This window comes from Sturnus vulgaris, chromosome 5 (assembly GCF_052056855.1).
Source record: "Sturnus vulgaris isolate bStuVul1 chromosome 5, bStuVul1.hap1, whole genome shotgun sequence".
Lineage (NCBI taxonomy): Eukaryota > Metazoa > Chordata > Aves > Passeriformes > Sturnidae > Sturnus > Sturnus vulgaris.
Window position 1 is genome coordinate 52,635,590 of NC_142247.1, and position 24,522 is coordinate 52,660,111.

General features: G+C 36.4%; 1 protein-coding gene across 6 annotated transcripts in view; it reads left to right on the forward strand.

Moving 5' to 3' along the window:
• Nucleotides 1-24,522, forward strand: part of PTPRZ1 (protein tyrosine phosphatase receptor type Z1) — a 133,369-nt gene that overhangs the window by 87,835 nt on the left and 21,012 nt on the right. For 4 of the 6 annotated variants that reach the window (XM_088165708.1, XM_088165710.1, XM_088165711.1 and 1 more), the window contains exons 9-13: nucleotides 797-981; nucleotides 1,672-1,798; nucleotides 8,077-8,120; nucleotides 10,699-14,251; nucleotides 17,875-18,019. In XM_088165708.1, the coding sequence (XP_088021834.1) occupies nucleotides 797-981; nucleotides 1,672-1,798; nucleotides 8,077-8,120; nucleotides 10,699-14,251; nucleotides 17,875-18,019 (4,054 nt within the window). The remainder of the gene's footprint in view (nucleotides 1-796; nucleotides 982-1,671; nucleotides 1,799-8,076; nucleotides 8,121-10,698; nucleotides 14,252-17,874; nucleotides 18,020-24,522) is intronic. The other 2 variants (XM_088165712.1, XM_014877691.2) reach the window with 1 other exon arrangement.

The window sequence follows — 24,522 nt, forward strand, 5'->3', positions numbered from 1 at the left end:
CCCAAGGCGTTGGGGCATCTTGATGTTTGCTTCTTTTTAGAAGGATCCACTTGTTTTCTTCTTTAGATGAATAGGGTTTTTTGCTTGCTTTTTCTAGATACTCATATATTGCTCTAGGCGCATTATGAGAGGTAAAAAATGCTTCCTCATTTATTCCAAATGGGGAATGACTGTGTAATTGCTTGTGCAAAAGTCAAGCTGAAAATACAGTAACAAGCTTTAAAATATAATAACACTAAATGACTACTGCTAATGTAATACTAAACTTCTTCTTATTTGCCTTTTCTCTCTTCTTTAAGTACTATAAAAAGATTCAAACTGCCTTGAGAGGAAATTCAGGTGATAGGTTTATCTTTAATCATTAAAAACAATCTACTCTAGATTAGTCTATTATAGCTAGTGCAAAAGTGTGCAGCTCTTTTAGTGCTACTTTGATAGAGCTATTAAGACAGAATGGTTGAGATTATTTTGATTCCCAGGACAGATATAAGAATCTTTATGTTTTATAATTTATATTTTATTTTTTGGGAACTGGAAACTACTATTTCACAAAATTTGATATAAGAGGCAAGGAGAGGAGACTCATTCCTCAACTTCATTTGCTTTTGGAAATCTAGTGTTAAAATATTTGTTCTGTTTATAATGGTATGGCATTACAAATATTTTAGTAGAAAGCTAAAACTGAGGCACACAAAAAGACTTTCATTAGTTTTCTCAGGAGATATCTCAATATTTTAGTGGAGTTACTTGTACCATTTTAAAAATAACATATTATTTTCACTTTTCTTTCTTTCAGTTTGCAGTTCAGAACCTGAAAATGTTCAATCTGATCCAAAGAATTATACTAGTCTTCTTGTTACATGGGAAAGGCCTCGCATTGTATACGACACCACAATTGAGAGATTTGCTGTCTTTTATCAACAGCTGGATGGAGAAGACCAGACTAAGCACGAGTTTCTGACAGATGGGTATCAGGACTTGGTAACTGTAAACTCTTCAAGTTTCATAAAAAGGGATGATGGTGTAACAACTCACTGTTAATTGTTGTGACAGATTAAAATGTAGCTGGGAGCTGATTGAAGAGAAATTTTCTCATATTTGGCTGTAAAGCCACAAAAACAATTTAAAACAAAAGAAAACGCTTCTCTTGTCTAGAACAGGGAAAAACTCTACAGATTGCTGCTTTGATTTCATATACTTGCCATGACCATGTCAATCACAGAGCTCCTTAGCCATAACCCCATTGCAATTAATAATAATTGGTATTTCATTGCTCATAGATGTGAAAGGATGACCTACACAAGCAACTAATGAGATTCAATTCAGTTATACTGCTAGAAATACCAAGTTGCTGATTACATCTTCATGGTATTTTACTAATGAGATCTTTTTCTCTAACTCTCTTCAAAGACTCATCAGACATAATGTTACCTAAACTTGTGTTCAATGCTAAATGGTTATTTGGTTTGGTATCCTCCATGTAAAACATCGCAAGTTTTTTTTTTTTTAATTTGACTGAAAACTATTTGTGACAATAAAATATAAAAAGCACACGTTATAATAGTAGAAGAAAGGAGCTTTATGTTCCATAAGAAAAATGTGTTACAGAAAAATTAACATTAACTTGATATTTATTTGCAAGTAAATGATTAAATGTGTTTTTTCGTTTAGGGGGCTATTCTAAATAATCTGCTGCCCAATACAAGTTATGTTCTTCAGATAGTTGCTGTTTGCTCTAATGGTCTGTATGGGAAATACAGTGACCAAGTTATTGTCGATATGCCTTTAGAGGACTCAGGTAAGTGGTCTTTTGAGTTTAGTGATCCCTTTTAGCTGAAAAAATCTGTATTTGAAGAAGTAGTTTGTTTGCAAAGCAGTTAAAATGTGTCACTTTGAAATTATGCCAAAATGAAATTTCAAAATCGCTGCAGTTAACCTTCAGCATGTCCCTTGCTAATGATATCTTACACTGCATAATTCCTTGTAAGCATTACCCATAAAAAACTGCATGTTAATATTTTTAATTCTAAGAATATTCTACTACCAATCAAGCACCTACTTGATTTCAAATCTCACAAGTGTATCTTTTAGAAATGTAGGGAAATAAAACCATGTTTGGTATTATTTCTCTATGGCTCGAGCATCCTCTCAAAATTAATCCACACAGCCAGATTATTAAGGAATCAAGCAATACAACCCCAATATATGATTTACAAGCCTGATTAATGATTTTGAAATTTGATTTCTTATACTTGGAGTTTGATTTCAAAAGGCTTGTGATGATGGAGTTCCCTTGCTTCTTAAGGCTGCCTCGCAAAAAAAATCAAAAGGCTAACAAACAAGTCTTAATGATTTCACAGCCAGATTTGCTTCTTTTGCCTGCTGGTGAATATGAAATAATTTGAAATTATAGCATGAAGCTTGATCTTGTCCTTAATAATTCCTTAAATTCGATGTAAGTTTTAGCATCAGATTCAGTTCTTATGAAAGTGAGTGAGAGCTGTGTTTTTAATTAAGAACACTGTAATTAATCATAGAAAAAAAGTCAAATGCTTTTTTATTATATTAAGAGCTATTTTTTTATCTAAGAGCCTGGATTTTTTAGTTTGTTTATGTCTTCTGTAAATTCAGTTTTATGCTTCTGTATGTCTGTGGAAAATGTTAGTGAAAAATGTTGTGGTACACTTGGGAAAACTGGCCAGTTTTTCATGTCAAGGGAGCCACATGCCTTTACAGTGAGAGAGAATGTGATTCTCAGAAATTTCTACCACATGAATTCTGGACTAATAAGGGTAATAGGCTTGTAATAATGTGAGTTTGTCTGTAGGAGGAGGAGCATCAGCATCAGGTACAGTACATACACATTTTTAACAAAGATTTAACTTGTCTTTCAAACACAATATATTAAGAATAATGCATTTTGGGGTCTTAGGTTAATACCTACCAGAATTTTCCTATTTCTCTTTAGTTTTCTAAAAAGTCCACAACAAGGTTGTGACATTCTGCCTAACATTTCACTTCACTTCTTCACTTCTTCACTTCTTCTGTCTACCTTTTATCCATTTCTTAGATAGTATATACTTCCACTTACTTTCCAGAATTTGCTGGGTTTGTGTATGAAGAGTTTTCTCAGATGAGAGTTTATCTTCATACCCTACATCCATTTCTACACGGAATGACAAATAAGCAGCATAGTGTTATCATCATTTAGCAACGGCTCAACATATCAAGTCAGTACAGTGCTGCCATCACAGATGTAAAACCTCCAGATATATATATTGCAAAACAAAGTCCAGTATAGCTGATATCCAGAGGATAAACTTCCCTCCTCCTGCTACTGCTGTATCCCTGCTGTAAGGATGAGTTGCATACTTCCTCCTGTGTTCCATGAGTCCCTGTGGAAGGAGACAGAGAAGGCTGCAGAGGCAGGGAGAGGGACAAGAGCCCTGGGGTTGGGCAAGCACTGTCAGTGCACCTGTGGCATGAGCAGATGCTGCTGGGGAACAGGCTCAGCAAGAGGATGATGAGGCATGGGCAGCCTGTGCTGCCCAGCACAGAATCCCTGCTGCTCTTCTACCGAAGTCATGCAAAACACAGGTTTTGCATTCATACTGGTAGAAGGAAGAGTGAGAGAAATACATGCTGGAAAATTGACTTCACCTTCCAGTATAAGCAGAAATTTCTCTGACATTTGTATGCTCAGACAAGAGAATTTGGTACAATAAATGTTATATTTCAGACTGTGTTATATTTGTTATAATAAATGTTATGTATCAGACTGAATGTTTGATACTCTCAAGCCTTTCTACACAGACAAATCATTAATTTCTACTTTGATATTTTAAATTTTAAACGATATGAATAAAAAGAGAGTGAAGCTTTTAAATAAAAATTAAATACTGAAATTAATATTTGCCTATTAAAAAAAACAAACAAAAGTTTCATTGGCATGCTTCCTTATCTGATATGGACACAAAGTTATTAAATTTAATTTGGTTATTTTATTTAGGCACTTCCACAGTGGTACCTCTGAAAGTGTTGAATAAAGAAAATCCAGGGAAAATTTCCTCTCATGTAATTAGTATGATTTCTAAGAGTGCACATTGCTCTATAAATAAGTTGTTTACATGCTATGTCAATTCTGGATACAATTTTAAAATATGAAAAAACTTCTATTAATTTCTAACATTCATGTTTATTTGCATAATTACTTTTACTAATTATTTACACCTGAATTAACTGATGCAAATATTTCAAATATTTTCATATTTAATTATAATATACCTAATATTAGACAACAGACATATGAGAATGTAAATATCTAATAAGAAAGATTTCTTCAGAGCACCTTGCTGACTACAATTATAACATCAAATTGGTTTTGTGATCTGCTTTATAGATCTTGAGGCAAAAGGGGATTTCTTGGAGCTCCTGCTTGGGAATTTATGAAAGAAAAGTTATCTTCACCGTGAAGACATGAAATAATGTTGACACACATAAAGCATAAATTAAATCTTTAATTTTCAAGAATTACTTCGAGTAATCCAGTTTAATTAAGATGAAATTCACTACAGTCTCCTACAGATCAGTTAGTCTTCCTGTTAAGACCTAAAGCAATGCATGAGTCATGCATAGCCATTAGATGGGCCCTTTTCCAGAAGGAATTCTATCCTTGGAGTGGCCACTTCTAATTCGATCTGGTATTCAAAAAGCTCAAGACAATTGTTTTAGACTTCCATTTTTGAGATACTTGCAAGAGAGTGTTTCTCATGCCTTGTCCCCACTCATTCTGGTGCCTATCATATGGTTGGTGAGGGCTCTGCAGGCTCTGGTGATCCACAGATCCAAGGCTCTTGTTCTCAGCAATGCTTTGTAAAAGATGAAGGACCTCTTTGGGGCCACAGTCTCTGCTTCAGTTTGTGGAAGCCTCAGGAGCTGTAATGTAATGACATTGGGCAAGCCACCATAGCAGAAACCTCTGCTCTTTCAGTTTTTCCTGAACTCTTCAGAATTGCAGCCCTTCACCTCGTAATACACTGTGTGTGCAAGTTAAAATTATTTTCCAGTTAGTCTCCACTTAATAAAAGCCAACATATGCACTACTTGATGTAGCTACACAATTTCCATTAAAAACTTAGGGAATCGTGTACAGAGTATTTTAATCAGCTTTGATAAAATCCAACCTTTACTTGCAAGTTTTTAATTTTTCACTAAAATTGGATTGAATAACGATGTAAATGTGTGCTTTGAGTCTCTAGATAACATCTGTACAGAACTGAAGGTTGTGCAGTAGTTGATTGTGTAGCTAATACTGGTGGTACTTACATGCTTTTGCTGACATAGGGAAGGAAAAATAAGAATGTAAGTCCCCACTCCTATTCCTTTGTGTAGACTTCAGTTGGTGTTTGTCAAAAAAAACCCAACATACTGGGATATAGCTCTCAAATGCTGTCCCCTGCCTGGCAGCTCATGCTGTCAGCAATGCTTTGTGAGGGACTAACTATGCAAATTCTTTGTAACTAGTCTTTGTGAGTTTTGTCCTAAAAAGCACTAAGCATATATTAAATGTCTGATTCAGGGGATGTTTTTTTCTAATTTTGTAGTGATAAAAGTAGAAATCTGAAAACTAATTTAATCAAAAGAAACAGGCTTTACTTTTGTTCTTGCAATGCCATTTATTACATAAGTCAGTAGAGAAATGAAAAGAGTTTATGTTCTGTGCATTATTCTATGATTATAAATCACATTGTTTAAAGAGGTTTTTTTAATATTTCCATTGAAAAAATGTAGGGAAATAGTTACCTGTTCTGTATTTCTTCTATTGTTTCTGCCTCTGTCATTAAAACGGACTATGAAATTTCCTCTACAGAACTCTAATTATTTAATTATTTTATTTTAAAATGTGTACTATAGAATAATCAATATGTGGTTCCAGAAAAAATAAACAAACTTGTTCATCAACCTATATCAATGGGTTGTTTTTTGGAGGGTGTGGCTCTTCACCTTGGATGGGGGATTTTATTATATTTCTATAATCTCCTATCAAATCAAAACCTCAGCAGCAGGATTTACAGAACTTCTGTAAGTGTTTGTCTCTAATACTTTTGACAAGTAAGTTTTCTATAACCATCTAAATTTAAATATTCTTTATAAAGTTCGTGGAGATTTTTTTTTGTTTGTTTTGTTGGGGTTTTTTTGTTTTTGTTAATAAACAAGTTTATCTATATATATATAATATATAAACTCTAGCACAATCAGTACAGTTTGTTTTTCTGACTGAGTCTGATTAAAGCTCAATTGAAGAATAATGACAACAAAAAGAATGGATAGAATTCCTCTGTACTAAAGAAAAGTTTAAGAGAAGTCTGTTGAATACCTAGTACATGGTATGGGTCTATTATGGGAAGGCATTCAGACTCATGTCAATACTTGATTTATATCATTGAGAAGCCAGGCAATATCATTATCTCGTCCACCCCTTCCTCCCCTCCACTCCCCTCCCCACCCTGCCCCAGAGCCTCCTAGGCCTCAGGAGTCAGAGGTAAGATAATTTTTTTATCTATCTAGCTAAAGAAAGGTCAATTCCATACTTGGTAATTTATAGGTGTTTGTTAGTAAAGGACAATTTGTGAAGATTTTGTGCAGAATTGCTTAGTCAAAATTTGTTTGCATACTATAACCTACAAATAATACTGTATGAGCTTATTAGTTTGATAAACTTCATCTAATGTATGTTGCATATAGCACACCTCAATTTGTTTTGAAAGGCACATATGGGAAGTCCAAATAGAATACAGATTAAGTCATAGATCCCCATCTGACTTTGCAGAAATGAGAAATATAGAGATGGCACCTTTATCCTAATGTAATGAACAAACTACATTTGGGAGCTGTGGACGAAATGTAGACTGTGGAGCTATGTGTGATGGTATTGTTAGAATTGCTCTCCAGGCTAAGGGATTTGGCATTTTCACCTAGAGCAAATCAGCCCTCAGAATATGTATTAGCACTTGAGTGCTATAACATGGCTTAGGAGAAACTCTTAGAAAGGCTCAGGTTGGATATGGGCCTTTCTGTGGACCAAAGGAGCAATAAGGTGCATTAGTGCTCTGGAAGGAGTTTTAGATTTCCTCACTGTGCCAGTTCCTACCAGAGAGGTGGATGTTTCTTTCAACCTGCTTTGAAGCCTCTCTTTCTGACCACCATCAGAAGTATAACATTGGATTTGGCCAAAAAGAGAGAAAGAAAGCAAGAGACTATCTCTAAATTTGGAGAGATGGATTTTCAGCTAGGTTGTAGGAATTAATTTCTTCAACCTGTTTCAACTGGTTTTTATTTTTGAAAATAGGGAATGCCTCAAAAGCCTCTGGAGTAGTTCTTCACAGAGTTTGCAGTACCTGTTTGTTAGGGACTTTTTCTGGGATGGGATTCAACTGACTTCATGTCTTTATATTAAATCGAGTAGGGTGGGAGTTTGAAAAAGGCTCTAAGCACTGGGGAGGGTGGGTCTCTTTGGTCTGCCTTGCTGGGAGCATGCAGCCTGCTGCATACTGACTATGATGGCATTGCTGCTGCTCTGGTACCTAAGTCCAAGCCTGGGTGCACAAATAAGGAATTTTCTATATGAAAATTACAGAACAGATCATTTTACAAGAATATCTTCAGAGCTTCCAGATTTAATGTAGAGAAATAATTGATACCCAGACTTACTCTTTTTCTCTCTTCTGTATTTCTGCATTAAACTGTTTCTCATTGAAAACATTCTTGTAAACTTGGCTTTCCCCAGCCAACATGCGGTTCCTCCAAAAGTGCAAATCCAATGGTATCAAAATAGAGCCAGATAAAATTGTTATGGCTGAATGAATGTGTCCTGTCTAGATGAGTGAGCATTGCTACCCGTAGTCCACAATCCAGGGGGTTGGCCACTTCTCCAAACACAATCCTACCAAAAATCTTAGAGATGGTCTCAATAACCATATTAATTAATCAGTTGAGTCCTTGCAGAATCCAGAATTCTGAATTTAAATCAGTCTACTTAAAATTGTGGATGATACAGTATGTATTTTTGTTTTATAGAGGCTGACCTCATTCCTGAACTGAGTGAAGCTGAAGAATATGAGGTATAGCATTAATTTGTTTTTTAAGAGAGTATTTAAAATAAATACATTTCAACTAGATTGAAATTATATTCTGTGAAAATTTACAAAACCAATTGAGTGTATTATCTGCATATATGTATAAATATATATATGTACCTGCATATATAGCCTTTGAGCTATATTTCTCCCTAGATAACTGGAAATACCTCAGTATTTCTCTGGGGCTGGAAATACATGGTGTAGTAAAGGATATCACAGAATATTCCTAAATATTTTTAAGATGAGGCATCATTTTACAATCACTCCTCTGTGAAGTCTGACAGAATTGTTCATTTAACAGAATCAAAGCTGCCATCTAGTGTTAGGCTTTTTAGTTAAACAGAAGTTTGCTTTGTCCTTGCTTTGTGGTGGTCTTATGTAGTAAATGAAAGTAAGAGAGGACAATAGTTGTGCTGAAGAGTGAGATTCAAGCGTGTCTGCTATCAGTGTGCTATTGGTTTAACCATTACTCAAAAATTCTTGGAGGGTCATTTGCTTCTTGAACTCAAGTTAAACTTCAAAGTAGAGCTCTGTTTTACAAATTTTTTTATGATCTTACGATAACCTTTGGAGGCTTCATATTCAGTAACTAGGTTTCTGGTGTACTTGATATTATCAAGTAATACCAAGTAATCTCTCGGAATTTTTAATTTCTAGTTTCAATCTATGGCTGCAATATTCTCACTGCATGACAAGTCCTTTTAGTTAAATAGACAGCCTATCTATTTACCCTCCCTTGCATTTGTGGACACTGAATAACCAGTAATACAGTCATTTTTCTGTTCTTGTAAGCTATGTATGTAGATCCTTTATTATATTGCATCTGTTAGGTGCCAGTGAACATCAACTGATTTTTACTTGAACCAAGAAAGTTTAAAAGTGCATACATTGCCTCACATAAAGCAGATCTTTAGAAAAAAAGAGCTTGGCCAGTCCAGCCCAGGTTTGAAGACAATCATTTTGGTGCTGCTGTCCCTACATTTTAGGTATTTAGCCCTTAGAATGAAATCCACACCTGACAGTCATGTCTGAGGTACCTTATGTTGTGTGAATGCATGAGGGGTTCCTGGTTCAAAGAGGGACTGCAATGTGAAGCCAGCTCTAGCCTAGTGGGTAAAGCCCTGCTCTTGTGAGACTGGGTAAAAGCTCACAATTCCCGTTTGCTGAGTGCCTCAGTCAAAAATGCATTCAGCAGCTCTTTATCTTGGGCACGTTCTTTCAAAGGCTGTTGATTTTTTACATTACATTGTCCCTGCTGTGCCCTGTTCAGTGGGGGAATGGGAGATCTACTCAACCTAAACTATAGTGGAAACTGAGGAGTTGTTGTTAGATTGATAACTGTGCCTATCTCCTGTCTACTGGGTGTTTTCTCTCAGCATTATGCTTTTGAATAAAAACCAGTGGCATTTCCACCACATCACCAAGCCAGATCTTTCAATAACAAACAAACAAAAACCCAAAAACCAAACAAACAAAAAAACCAAACCAAAACAAAAAACCCCAAAACAAAACCAACCCTCCCCCCACTACTATTTTGCAAGAGGCTCTGTGCTGCTCTGTCTCTTAGGGCTATGTGTGTCTGTCAAAATCCCTTCAGAAACTGAAGGTGTACCTCAATCTAGATTGCAGAGTCGGGCTGGGACAGGTTTGATTCTGGTGCTGCTCTAGATGGGGGCACAGCACAGAACTGTGGTGACTGCTGTGTCTAAATCAAAACAAAAATACTTGCTGAGTGAGTTAGGTGCTTTGATGTTATGTTTTTTGATTTGGTGCAGGGAAAACTGGAGAAGGAATGAAAAGATTTGACCTTAGATCCTCAAGCACTGCCTAAGTCCTGATTGCATTCAGGCTTTTATTGTTTTTTTTCTTTTGGATCTGTCCTTAAAACACAAAACTAACCCATATTTTGCACAAAGTATTTTTATTCATCATCATTCATATTCAGAAACAAAGGGTCATAACAGGACTAGGGGATAGGACTCAAAACACTTGTGAAAATCTGACAGTCATGCTGAGGATTGTGAAATCTTCTTTTCCGGAAAACTCTGACCATTCAGAAGAATTGAGGTCATAAATATATTTTACAAATTCTGTTATTATTAAAGTTTAATTACCATCAGAATATTAGTGCAAACCTCTAAGGCATTCTGATAGCAAAACCATTTTTTCATTGCTGTGTATACAATATATGCTATATATTGCATATACAATTGCATTTTATTAGGAAAGAGTTAGAGTTTTTTTAATAAAGTAAATAAATACTGTGAGTGATTTTTGCCTCTCAAACACAATTTAAGTATGCAATATTGAAGAAGTTGTTGGGACAAAGCATTTTTCTGTTTTTATTGCAAAAAAGTAATATTTTTCAAGATAAAAGAGGACACCTGTTCTTGCAGTTAATACTTTCAGTTTAAGACTAACAGTCTTCTCAAGTGTTGTTTTGCTTTACCCCTCTTGATTTATTGATCCAGGAATATGTATTATTATAGTTTTAGTTTCCATTTATGTTCAGAGTCTCTAAACATTTTTAATTGCCTTCGGCTATGATATTTTTTCAAAGGATGAAGTTGATGAAAAGGAAATAGAGGTGGATGAAGAAACTGCAGTGGTTCCTAGCACTGACAGTACAATGAACCAAGTGAGGAGAGATTTTCAGGTGATTACATCCAGCTACAGTCAAGAAAAAATGGGAACAAAACCCAGTGAAGCCAAAACAAATAGATACTTAACAAGAGAAGAATTGCATGGTAAGGATAATGTTTTCAAAGCAGTTTATTATGTTACTTCTCCATCTATTGATGAAATTTCTGAAGAGGAAGATCCTTTTTTGGAATCCCAAACAATTACTGGAATTCCTCCTCAACTCATTGACTCCACCAGAGGCGGAGAAGAAGAGTTTATATATCTTTCTTCAGGCACTGAGCCAACAAGAACAACCACCACTGGTCACAGTGACAAAGATGTCTTATTGTCTTCTTCTAAACCTCATCAGGAATCTGATGACTTTTGGAGTTCAGTTCCTACTACTTCTTCATCACAGCTGGTTACAGAGGAGACCTCTCAAGAAGATACCCTTCCTTCAGGAAGTCCAGATATAAGTGTGCATGATGTTCTTAACCAAGGCTCCATTAAATATGTTTCAGAAGTCGTAGCACTGTCAAGCTCCGTTGAGCCTCCAAAGCATACTTCCACTGATGGAAATTTATGGTTTCATAACACTACAGATCAAACAACTCAATCTGTTGATACATTGCCTAGCGGGCCATTGTCTCAGAGCAGCTACACTGATGCTTATATGGAGGGATTACAGCCAACCACAGTACCCTATGCAAGCAGCCCAGTGGTTCCACAAGACACTTCAGATGCGGATTTAGAATTGCCACATTATTCTACCTTTGCTTTCCCCTCTGCTGAATTATCACCTCACTCTATCTCTTCAAGCTCTGGAGAATATGGTTCTGCTTCTGCTGCCAGTGAGGTACTCTCTCAGACAACTCAACCAGTCTATAATGGTGAGATACCTCTTCAACCTTCCTACAGTAGTGAAGTGTTTCCTCTAGTCACCCCTTTATTGTTTGACTCTCAGATGCTCGACACTACCCCTGCTACATCAGATAGTGATGTGACCTTGCATGCTACACCTGTATTTCCCAGTGTTGATGTGTCATTTGAACCCACCCTGTCTTCCTATGATGATGTACCTTTGCTTACATTTTCCTCTGCTTCCTCCAGTAGTAAAATGTTTCACCGTTTGTATACAGTTTCTCAAATGTTTCCACAAAGTGCTACTCCAGCTGTCGCAAGCGATAAGGTGTCCCTGCATGCTTCTTTGACGTTGGCAGAGGGTGATTCATTAATACAGCCAAGCCTTGCTCAATTTGCTGATGTGGTGCCACATCAGACCACTCATGCTGCTTCGGAGACACTGATACTTGGTCATAATAGAGCTCACATATTTTCTCAAGTTGAACCATCCGGCAGTGATTTAAATATGCATGTACTATCTACAATGTCTGAACTTCCTTATGCTTTGTCTGGTAATGTGGGCTCCCTCCAAAGCTTTACTGTTTCCTATGACTCTACAGAATTTGTGCATGATTCTATTGATATATTTCATCGAGGTCCTTTATTTAGCAGCTATAATAATGTACTGGTGCATAAACCTTCTTCTGTAATATCACAAACTGATGCTTTGCTGCAGCCTACACGCTCTCTATCTAGTGACACGGATTGGTCTGAAGCATACTCTGGTAGTGAGTCCCTTTTGCCTGATACAGATACTCTGACAGTACTTAATGGTTCTTCCTCTGATTTTGTTAATGAGATTCCATATGAATCATCTGGGTTTAGTGATGTTAATATGCTTCAAAAAGGTGATGTTATAAATGCAGATGAGAGAGAAGTGAAAATTTCCTCCTCTTTAAGTGAAATGGCTTCCAGTGCTGAAAGTAAAGTGATACATGAACTTTCTACATCTGTTTCTAATAATGTTGCAATTGGGCAGAATATGTCTCTGCAAGAAAGTCCACTTCCTGTTTCTAGCACAAAGGGAATCCTTCCAGTCTCTCTTGCTTTTCCCACTGCTAAGATATTTGATCATGATATTAGTAAACTTACAGAAAAGCTCCTTTCTGTTCAGCCTTTGCATGTTACAACTCCAGCCTTTGATGACACTTTGCTTAAACCTATGCTTAGTGCAAGCTCAGATCAAGCTCACTCTGTCCCTGATTATAGCAAGATGTTATCCTCGACTCAGCTGTACTTCTATGAGACCTCAGCTACATTAAATAATGAAGCATTACTGCAATCCTCCTTCCAATTTTCTGGCGATGGCACTCTGCTTAACACAGCTGCCTCTGTGCCTAGTGATCCGATATTGGCTGAAAGCTCAAGGGTTCAAAAAGATAGTTCTGCATTTGACCAAATATTGCATCAAATGGCCCCAGGTTCTGCTACAACTGAAAGCAAGCTGCATTCTACCTCTGCACCTTCTGTTGCTGATAAGATGTCAAACGCTTTTAGTAAGCCCACAGCGTCACTTCAAGGTTTATCTTTTTCTTATGCAAGTGAAAAATACGTTTCATCCAGTTTATTTAACAGTGAAGATGTTCAGAAGGTTATGCCTTCATTGTACAGTAGCGATGTTTCATTCCAGCTGACCAGTTTAGAAAATACAAATGCCTTTCCGTCCCAGGCAGCGAATGCTGTAACAACTCCCTTTCTAACAGGTGACACATCATCACATGTAGCTACTCCTACAGAGAGCCATATCTCTTCAAGTGTTTTTGAAAGAAGTGAGGCTGACAGTGTCTCTTCAAGTTCCACACTTGTTCATATGCCTGCAGTTGTTTCTGATTCTGATGTGTCCATTCATCATACTCTTCCTTTACCAAATACGCTTATTTCAGTTACAGCTGTTCCTTCCAAAAGTGAGATCCCTGTAACTTTGAATAGGTTACTGGTTCCTTCTAGAGAATCCTCTGGTTTGTCTCCTAGTATCGTGTCCAGTACTGATTTATGGTCTTCTGTAGTTGAGGATGACTACGATGAATATGATGATGGCTTCCCTGTAAGTAACTGCATCTCATGCACTTCCCATAGAGAAGATCAGGATATGGTAGTAGAGGATGAAAATACAAAGGTTAATGTTAACAAGGATCAGAGTAACCTAATTATAAGTTCACATTCTGAGAAACCTGAAGAAGAGAAGTTTTCTACTGCTGCGTCTAACAGTCAGATAAACCATGCCACGGACAGACATAATTATACAGCCATACCAACTTTGTCAGCAAATGTGATTTCTGAGAAGCACAACAACCTGAAAATTTTGGAGAACCACATTCAGACTTCTAGTGTCCAGTTGCAAAACACATCAGATTCTAAGTCTTGGGCTGTTTTGACAAGTGATGAAGAAAGTGGTTCTGGCCAAGGTACCTCAGAGAGCCTTAATGATAATGAAACTTCAACAGATTTCAGTTTTCCTGACCATAATGAGAGAGACACTGAAGGGGCAGTTGAAGCAGGTAACTCAGACTTAACTCCTGGATCATCACAGTCATCAGCCTCATCTGTTACTAGTGATCACTCATCAGTATTCAACATCTCTGAGGCAGGTTAGTTATGGATAAGTCTAATGAATACCATGGGAAACTATGAGGGGATACATTTGTGCCATGGAGAATGAGAAGGTTTATCTACAAATAATAAAGGGAGAGCATAACAGTTCCAATGAGTGTGATTAGGAAGCATTGGGGAACCGGGGTTCATACCGAGCTGGCTATCTTGTGAATGCTACTTCTGGCTACTTAAAACTGCACCTGAAATATTCTTCAGTAAGATGATTGATGCTCTGCTTTTGGATAGATGCATACTGTCAGCAGAATTTGAGTTGTGCAAAAATTGAAACCGGAATTGTTTCTGTGCTAATTGTTGCTTTTAGTTTTAAAGGTTTGAGAGGGACTTAGGTTAAGTTCTCTGTACAAAGACAAGTGCTGCCCTTATGGAAATACCACCAGATGAAACCATGCCTCTGCCAGAGGAAACATACCTCTGATATTCTCTTTTAAACTTACACCAGCACATTTTTTTGTGGTTTTCTGAGAGGTTGAACAGGAAGATGCTTGTTTGATTCTGAACTCATAAAAGCATTCGTTTTTATTTTGTGTATGCCACTTTCAGATGTCAGTGAGATACAGAGGTTTTGTGCCAGATTTGTGTATTCCCAAAGTAGAGTCAGATTCTCGTGTAGCTGTTTGTATTTAATGCTCTTTTTTTATTTATTCCTCTTAAATTCAGCGACAGTATTTGCAGCCCATGATTCCAAGGATAAAGTCAGAAGTCAAAACTCATAACACATTTCCTTTGTATTTAAAAATTCACCGTGGAAAATCTGAAATATTCAGACACATGATTTTCATTCCTTCTTATGTTAGAGAATTGAAAATCAAAGAATCAAGCCAAAAATAGTCGATCTTTCAGAAAAAAAAAAAACAAAACAAACAAACAAACAAAAAAACCACCAACAAGCAAGGTTGAATTAGTATTTTAGAAAATAAAGTGAATTTCTGTTATGTACTTGCAGCATCTGTAGAGGGCAGTATCCTTCAACTAAACCCATTAAGGAATGGGATTCACAAAGCATGGGAAGGTTTCAGCCAGTTCTACAAATAAATAACATAAAAACCGTTGAAATTCATAAGTTTGTATTCCTTATGAGCAACAGAATGATAATATGAAAAGATGTTAAATTAGCACTCGATATGGTTGGGGCTAGGAGAATGTGAAAAAAAGAAAATGAAAATTAAGAGAATAAAACACATTGAAATTACTGAGAGTCCTAACAAGGTAGGTGTTACAATATTAAATCAATAAGTCAATTAGTTCTCTGATAAGTAGTTACCACTTTGTGTAAAATGCATAACATTATTTCAAAAATAAGCAAAAATAGCGTTAATATTTCAAAACCTATGTTATTGGTAAGAGTGAGTGTTGCCATAAAATACTAGAGTTTACATAATGAGTGTAATTTGAATTTTTACCTATAATAACTTGAAAAGGATTATACACTGCTGGAGGAAGAGGAGTACAACAGGCTTAGTTTGTCTTCTAGGTATTATTGAAAAACACTCCATAGTATCATTTCATGTGCATTTCTTTTTTCCCAACACATGATGCCAAATGCTGGCTTTTAATAAACTGAACATTCAATTTCATCACATCTAACATGGTCTCCTGTAAATAAAAGGCATATTTGCTTAATTAAATTATAATGAAATGAAACAAACAAAAATTAATCTCTCACCTGAGAACTTACTTATACGTTGCAGTGGATTTTGCAGAAATTGGTGAAATGTCTTCTTGTTGTGACCATTTCAGAAAAAAATTGTCACTTAAACTTTTCCCAGTCTTGTAGTCGATACATAATTATGCATGGTCTGAACTAGGATTTTAACCATAAGACCTCTATGGCTACCTAAACCTTTCAACTTCTGTTGAAAAACTAAGACAAATTAATAGAAAGAAATATATGAAGGATCCAAACACATCAGTTATTTGAAATCAAAGAAATCTGCTGTAGCTGAGACTGACTTTTCAGCTGCCATCATTGGAGTGATAGCCAAGTAGGCAAGAAACCTCCTGATACAGGAGAAGCCTGCACTTCCTTCCCCATTGGAGGAGCCCTAATAGGAAATGGTCATTCAATAGAATATGAAGTTTGAAGGAACCCTGTCATCACACAGATAGGATTGGATTTTATGCTGTGAATTAGTCCAGAGCTGGATAAGCAAGTCTGACTGTTTCAAAGGGATTGTGTTTTCTCATGCATACACATAGTTTTTCTCCGAAATCAATAGGAAGTACTCAACAGACACTTGGAGATTTTTCAGAAGCAACTTTGTGCCTTCGATTACTTTGCCCATTGAACTGCAGAATTTAAAGAGAAGGGGTTGATATGGGTGTTAAACAGTATTTTGAATTAAAACTAAGAAGACATCTGCAAAATTAGAGCCTAGACTTTTTTGCACATAAAATCCCAAAAGCCTCTGAACTCAAGAAAATGGAAGCAAATAGAGCTGCCTGGAAATCTGTACTGTGTGAAGCCATTTGTCTTTTGACATCCTATTTAGAGCATGTAATTTGCTGTCTTCTTTTTTTTTTTCCAGATTAAACTCCATTCTTTCTTCCCTTTGTGTAAAAGCTTTTCATTCGTGTAGAACTGGTCTCTTGAAATCCCAGTGAAGTGCAGATGGTTTCCGTACAGCAAAATTCTGCTCTTACACAGAAAATTCATTGAATTAGGACTGTTCGCAAAAGCAGAAAACATTCTAGGGGTTTAATTCCAAAAAGTGCAGAAGTGCTTATTTCTACAGTTTAACTCAAATAATGCTCACATTAAACTGCACAGATTGAAAAAAGTCAGTTATTTTACATCAAAGTCACAACTTTAAATATTTACTTCTTGAGGTATGAGCAAAACTAAAAATAAAGTATTGGTGTTGTTCACCATTGTGTTTCCTTTTTTAATAAAATTATAAAATATATTGTTTTTATCTTCATACAGATTCGTATGCCCGAATATTTCTGTCATCCAACATTATATGGCTCACAGAAATATGAAACCAAAGCAATGTCTAAATAATAATTTGATCACCTGTAAAGATGGAGGCAGGAAATTTAATTGTGGCTCCAGTATAGTTGAGAGAGGCAATTGGATTCAAAGGAAGCAGGGTGTACCTATAAGGCAATTTACAGAATGGGCAGTGAATAAAAATACAGAAAGCTAAACTGTGATACAGCGAGCACATAAAGACTATTGCAAGATAATTTTCATGTTAACCTATTAGGCAGAGAAGTGATTTGTGTTATATGACTGACAGATTAATATCAACTCCAATGCACATTCCAGTATTATGTATTCAGATTTCTTAACTCATTTGGCTTTCAGCTAATAAAACAGATTAAAAAAAAAAAAACTTTCTTCTGAATTTTAACAACAGTCTGCTATTCTTACAAAGAAGTCTCCACTGCTGGAAGGCTGAGTCACATGAGCTTCAACACTTTGCTTTACCCTCTATCTGCTTATCTTCTGTAAGCTGGTTTGCAAATGTGTAAACTTTCCACAGTACATAGTAAAAAAATAGAGGTAAGTGATACTAAGTAGGCTCATTATAAGACACATTCACCTGTGTTGTGCATTTCTTTAAACATGGACTGTTTCAATTTTCTCTGACTGCAGAGGCAAGTAATATTAGCCATGAGTCTCGTATTGGTCTAGCTGAGAGTCTGGAATCAGAGAAGAAGACAGTTATACCACTTGTGGTCGTATCAGCCCTGACTTTTATCTGTCTAGTGATTCTTGTGGGTATTCTCATTTACTGGAGGTAAGTTGTTCTTTCGTTGATCTATTTTTCAGTTCTAAAGAGCTGTGATTTGAAAAATGTGATTGGCATTATTAAGCTGGTTTACAGAAGGGTGACTGGATCTTGTCTCTTATCTTGTCTTCATATTGCTCACTGTCATGAAATGACAAAATAAGGTGGTTTTTGTCCAAAATACTCAACCACAGTTTTTGGGGGTTTTTTGCAGAGGGTTTAACCACTGCAAATAGTTTATTCACATATTGATAGACCTTAGTAAACAATAACATATGATTGATGTCTAGAGAGCAAGTGACTTAACAGATCATTGGGAAAAGAGGGAGAAGAAAAATAAATGTGGCATGGGGCTGTTTACTATCTTTTCAGTCCTTTATCCCTTAAAAAAGGTAGTTATCATTTTAGAATGAGAATCTATGGTCCTCAACAGGACTATATAAATAATCAATATGGTACTGTAGGAGTGTGCTGTGGCTGACCCTGTGGGGAAGACAGAAAGGGGATAGTTTAATGATACCATAATAGTATAACTGTTTGAAGATCACTTACTGAGTAGCTCTTAGGATGTTCTGTGATTAAAAGTCATTCTGCTTTATGATTCTGACAAACTAAAATTAGTCCCCAGTCTTTCAAGTGGATGACTATGGAGGCTTTTCGTGTGCACATGTGCTCAGTTTCCTCATGGATGCATTTCTCTGTGATTTGATAAATTAATAAGTCAGTAAAAACAAAAATAGGATCAAGAGAATTGATGGTTATTAGGAGTCATTGTAACAAAATCAGTAAGAGCAAAAAAACTGTATCCACACTGTGAAATAAAACAGACCAGCTAGCATGGCAGAGATCTCTTCCATACAGCTGTAATGACTTCCCTCAGAGAGGATAAAAAGAGTGGCTGCATTCATATTGCTTACTGGGGATGGCCTCTGCCCTGTGCTACCCCCAAACTGTGTCAAGCATTGTGTGAACTATGCCTGAACTAAAAATGTACCAGGAACCTTGTCAGCCACATGGCAGTGTGTGGCAATGCTCAAGACTTTGGCACTCTTCCCTTGTTTCTAGTTAAAGTCAGTCTTCCTAGGGACATGTCTGCTTAAGCTCTCAAAACCCTTGCACAGCCTAAGACTTTCTCAAGTGTGCAGGTTGTCAGGGGGGAAATGCTGTGGTGGGCCAGAAGGGGGAAATAAGTTGCAAAAACTTTTGCTTCGATTGCCAGGAACCTGATCCTGCTTCTGCTGTGCTAACATATAAACTAGCAGCCAGAAACAGGACCTTGCTCTTAGAGGGACTGTACAAAGTAGTGGGAAGACAGGCCTAAACATATTCTTTCAGATGCCTCCAGAGCTTGTTTCTTCTTCCTTCATCCCAAATAATCCTGCTTATTCTAAAATGAAAAAAAAATATTGGTGGACAACCAATAACTTTGGCCCTTTCCAAACTACTGACTACTGTAATCTCCAGGCTGTGATGTCAGGATTGTGCTTACTGACTTTTCTTCTAGTCTCCTGATACTGGTTTTCTGTCAGCCTATCAGGGTGTGTCCCACCCTGGGGACAGAACTCATTCCATCCCTGAACAGACTAGGCTGGAGAAATAGAGCTCAAGCATCCTTTTTTCCAGGCAAGTGTGCTAGTGAGTCAGACAACCTTTGCCATGATTAAAGTCACTAGATCAATTAACATTGAGAAAGATTTCTTTTGCTTTTCAAAGTAGTAGTTAATTACTATAATAATTGCAAAACTGATTTCTTAGTTTATGCTTAGTTGGATAACTCTATTCTCCATCCCAGGATTTCCAGCTAACCACTTGCATACTGAGAATCTTTTCCTGTTATTCATGTTATGCAACATGATTGTTCATATTCAACTTCCAAATGGTTTCATCCCTGATACTGAACAGTATTTGAAATCTCTTCTATTTGCCAAAGAAGGCCGTGAATTTAAAGACCCAGATTGTACAATGCAGTTCTAGTAATCCTACACGTTACAAGCTTGTTTTTGTCGAATAACATTGTGTTCATTTTGTATTCTTACTCTGGGAATGAACAATTTTGTAAAACACATCTTTGAAAATAAAACAAAAATCCTGTTAGCAATAACATCTTCTTGCCTTGAATCTAATCTTTTCTGTATTTCTTGTGTACTACAAAATCAAATATGGAGCTCTTTTATTGTTAATCCTCAAAATTATTTTGGCAGTATGATAACACCAGTAACTATTTCTTATTTCAGGGGAATGCAACAAAAAGACTATGCATCATAGATAGGACTTTACAGCCTCTTTCAAAGTTGCCAAAACATTCACCTCTTTTTAAAGATAGGAAAAAAAATCGGAATATTAACTTCATTGCTATGCAGATTTCATTAAGCTGGAAAATATTAGTATAAACTCTGTAAGATTTTTTCTAATAGTTAGATTTTGTTTGTTTTGAAATAATTGCTCTTAGATGTTAATTTTTCTTTTTATAATGCATCTTTTTTTCACCTAATTTGGGCCAATTATTTTCCCTTACTAAAGTTCATAAAAACATTTAGGTTTATAAGAAGTTATTCTATATTTCTTTTGCAATGGTAGTTCAGAATAACTATTGGTCTCTCTCAGCTGGTCACTTGAGTAAATAGTGCTTTGGGTTGCTTCCACTATTAGCTCCTTATTTGAATATGCAAAAGGTATGGTATTGGTTTAAAACCAAATAACTACCAAGAGCAACAAGTTCCAGTTTCTCAAGGTTAAAGAAAGGCAAAAAAATATTTATTTCTTCAATTTAATGACTTGTATCAGAAAAATAATTCTGTACCATCTGTTGTTTGGGTTTTGATTTGGGTTTTTTTTTTTAAATGAAATTGTTAATCAGCACTTGAGGAAATTCTCCAATCTCTTCACTATCTCATTAGGCACAATTTCAATCTTTTCTTGATAGATATATATTTCTCTGACAGGGATTAAAACTTCTAATGGCAATAGTGGTTAAAGATTGAATAATTACCAGTAGGAAAATACACAATTTTTAAATACTCTGGTTTTATGTATCTTTCATAATTCAAGTAATTTTCAAGCAATGTCATCTTCCTTTCAGTTCTTCAGTATGATTAAGATTACAGTGGAATAAACAAAGGGATCCTTTGCCCTGTTTAGTGGTCTTGCTGTCCAGATAGACTTTTTTTAATAGCTTCAGAGAGAATTTCCTGTCCTAATCTGGAGTCCATCCATTTTTTTCAGTATCTGTCTACTTTCTGAGTTCTTGTAGCAGAGATACAGCAGGAATACCTGAATATACTTGATCTCTTCTTTTCTTGATGGCTTCATTATTACCATTCTGCTTAACGATTCATGTTTGTGCAGATCAACTTTTATATACATTTTAAGAGCTTGGAGAATAGTAACGTGGTAACAGTTATCAGTGGGAGCTGTACCATTCAAAATTCTTTTTCAACAAACATATGTGAGTTGTAGTAAAAGACATGTGGCATGAACCACAAACTCCTAATGCAGTTCCAGGTCCATTTGCATCTGTAGATATACTATCAGCTGCCTATCATGCAGCCTGTTAGACATTTTGTGATAGCAACACTTCAGAAATTACCAACCTGATGGCAGACAACACCCTGAGTAGTTATTTGAATTTTAATTTTCTTCTACCACCCTATATAATTTGAAACATATCTGTCAGAGGACATTAATTTTCTTAGCCATGATTTGAACTAATGCACATGCATTAGTTAAACTTGCACATGCAGAAACACTTCAACTGGATTTAAATATACAGAGGCTACGTTCATCTCTCCGTAAAGGAAAATCTTCTCAACAGTGTGCCATGACATAAAGAAAAGTCTTAATAAAATCTGACAATTAAAATTCCAGTTGACAAACAGATAAAAATTAATTGCAGCTATTTAAAAACTGAATAATTGGCGTCCATTGGGGATCCACTTATAGCTCCTTTGGTTTCACCAGATCTTTAAATTATCTGAACATTTAAAAAAATCTAGCAAGTGTTTGAGAATACCTACTGGCAGATAGTCCTGTGAGCTCAAAAGACACTGAAGTTTTCATGTAAAGAAGCAATAATGCCTCTAAGACCATTCTGCATGCACAACAGAAGCACGAACACATCCTCTGATTTGCAGAGCTCTGCTCCCTTCCTGAGTGCCTGGAGCAGGAACACTGCACACACGCACAGCCCCGTGCACACAGAGTGCCGTGCTCCTTGCCTGCCTCCACGACAATCCCAGCCAAGCTCTGAGCACTCCCCCACGACAGAAGTCAGCAGACATTCTCAGCCAAGGTCCAGGGGCTCAAATGCTAGAAAATCTATGTCCCCCGTAGTCAGAGGCTTAGTCTTGTAGTCTCAAGTAGTTCCCGTTGAAGTATTCATTCAGAACTAGTATCCCTCCTGTCAGACTAAAGTGCTGCTGCTGCTGTACAGATACAGACACTGTAATTAATTCAATGCTTTAGCACTGCACCATATATAAAGTGTGTGTTCGAACAAGTGCAGTGTCTAAATTACAAATTACAGTTTTAGGTTGGAGACCTAAGTGCTGTGATGAAAGGTGTAAATTAAATAATCAGGTTATTGAGCGATGGAACCTTTGTCTAGAAGTTTTAAATAGTCAACACTTTTTTCGTTAACAAGTGATAATTAACGAGATGTGAGTATTAACATTAGGTTTAGCCATGAAGGCTTTCAGTGCTGCTGCAGAAGCAGATGGAGTGCCTATTTATGAGTCTTATTACAGGTTAAGTCAACTGCTATGAATTTGTCTCCCATATGTGTTAAGGGTGTAATTTATTTTCAGCTACAATTAACTTTTTAAAGATTAAAAATACCTTGGCTCAGTGAGGGATAATGAGTGTATGGCATAATATGAGGACATTTTAATGCAGCTTTAGATGTGAAAGTCATTACGCTAATTCTTTGTAACTCAATCTTTTCACAAGCAAATAGGTGACAATGTTATATAAACCTTACATATGATGGTTATTCACAAGCAGTAGACGTTTGGGGGAAGGATACTTTTTGGGTTTGGAGCTTTAGCATCAGACTGCTTGGCATGTTTGGTTGCTTCAGTTTTTAATAAACACAATACACCATTTGCTCTGCCCAGCAGACAGGGCCAGACTTTCCAAAGTGTTTAATGAATTGAAGACTTGGAGACTTGCCTGCATCTCACAGATATTTCACACACAGTTGTGATACTAACTCTTGAGTTTTATGCTAACATTGAGACAGCCTCTCACAGCAGCCATTAACTCTGATGCTAGAAACTCCAAAATTTAGAAGGGGGTTCCCAGGTACCTCCTGACTGTGTGCTTGGTCTGCATCCAAAATTCCCACTTCTAAGTAAAACCACATACATAACAGATAGTATTGCTCCAAATATCTCATGCAAAGCCAAGGTTTCTCTGTGAACATCACAAATACATTTTTAGAGAATTCCAGCTGGACTTCAGATTTAATTGTCATGTGAATTACCAGAACTATTTTGCATGCCTCAGTTTTCCCTTTTAGGTAGCTGTCTGCTTTTTATTGTAGTTTAAGAGAATCTGTATTGTACACTGATAGAAAATTCCCAACACATTCCAAGAATATGGGCATGTTTCCCAGAGGCTTAATTCAAATAAGCTTACCAAAGTCTTTATTATCTATATTAATGGTTCTGGAAAGAATGGCAACAGACAAGTATTCCCTATGTATTTCTCAAAGAAGCTTCAAAATTTATTTCTGTTTATAGCAATTATATGAGGGTTTTTATGATGCAATGACCCAAGAATGGTACAGAATTTAAAATAACATTGATTACACGAAGTAACAAACAATCATACAACAGTGGCAGCTAACAGCTTTGACGAAGCAGAATCTTGTAAATATAAAACGAGATTAGTATTTTCATGATGCATGTATTTCTTTTTAAATTTAATAATTAGTGAATAATATTTCAGAGAGATTAAGTGACCCAAAGTTAAGATTGCAATTAGCATGTCTAATCATATGGAGATTTTTTTAATTAAAGAGGCTTTGCAATGCTTACAGCAGCAGTTGGTTATTCATTCCTGAATAGCTTGGATTCTTAGCAGATGCTATTCCTATTATCTTCACATCTGGATTGCAACACACATACAAATAACATTGTGGGTCATAGTTAAGGTTGGTTCCATTTGTATTTGTACTTGAATGTTTGTGCAACAAAGCTGGCATCTCCTGGAGTTAGAAATTGCACTGTTTCTGTCTGTCAGCTTTGGGAAGTCCTCCTTGGTTAAGGTGTCCCTCAGTGTTGTGATTACATTATTAAAATTTGTTTAGCCCCAGTCCCAGTAGTTCTAGAGCCACTGTTTTAGCTGTTACATGGCATGTTGTCTTTTATTGCATTTCCATGTCTGCAGTAGCATCTTTCAATGAATTAGCAGAACTGATCTCGTACACTGCTCCATCTTCAGGCTAGCACCATCACATGAAAGGGAACAGTAATTATTTAAGCGAATTTGGATGAGTAAGGAAGACAGTGGCG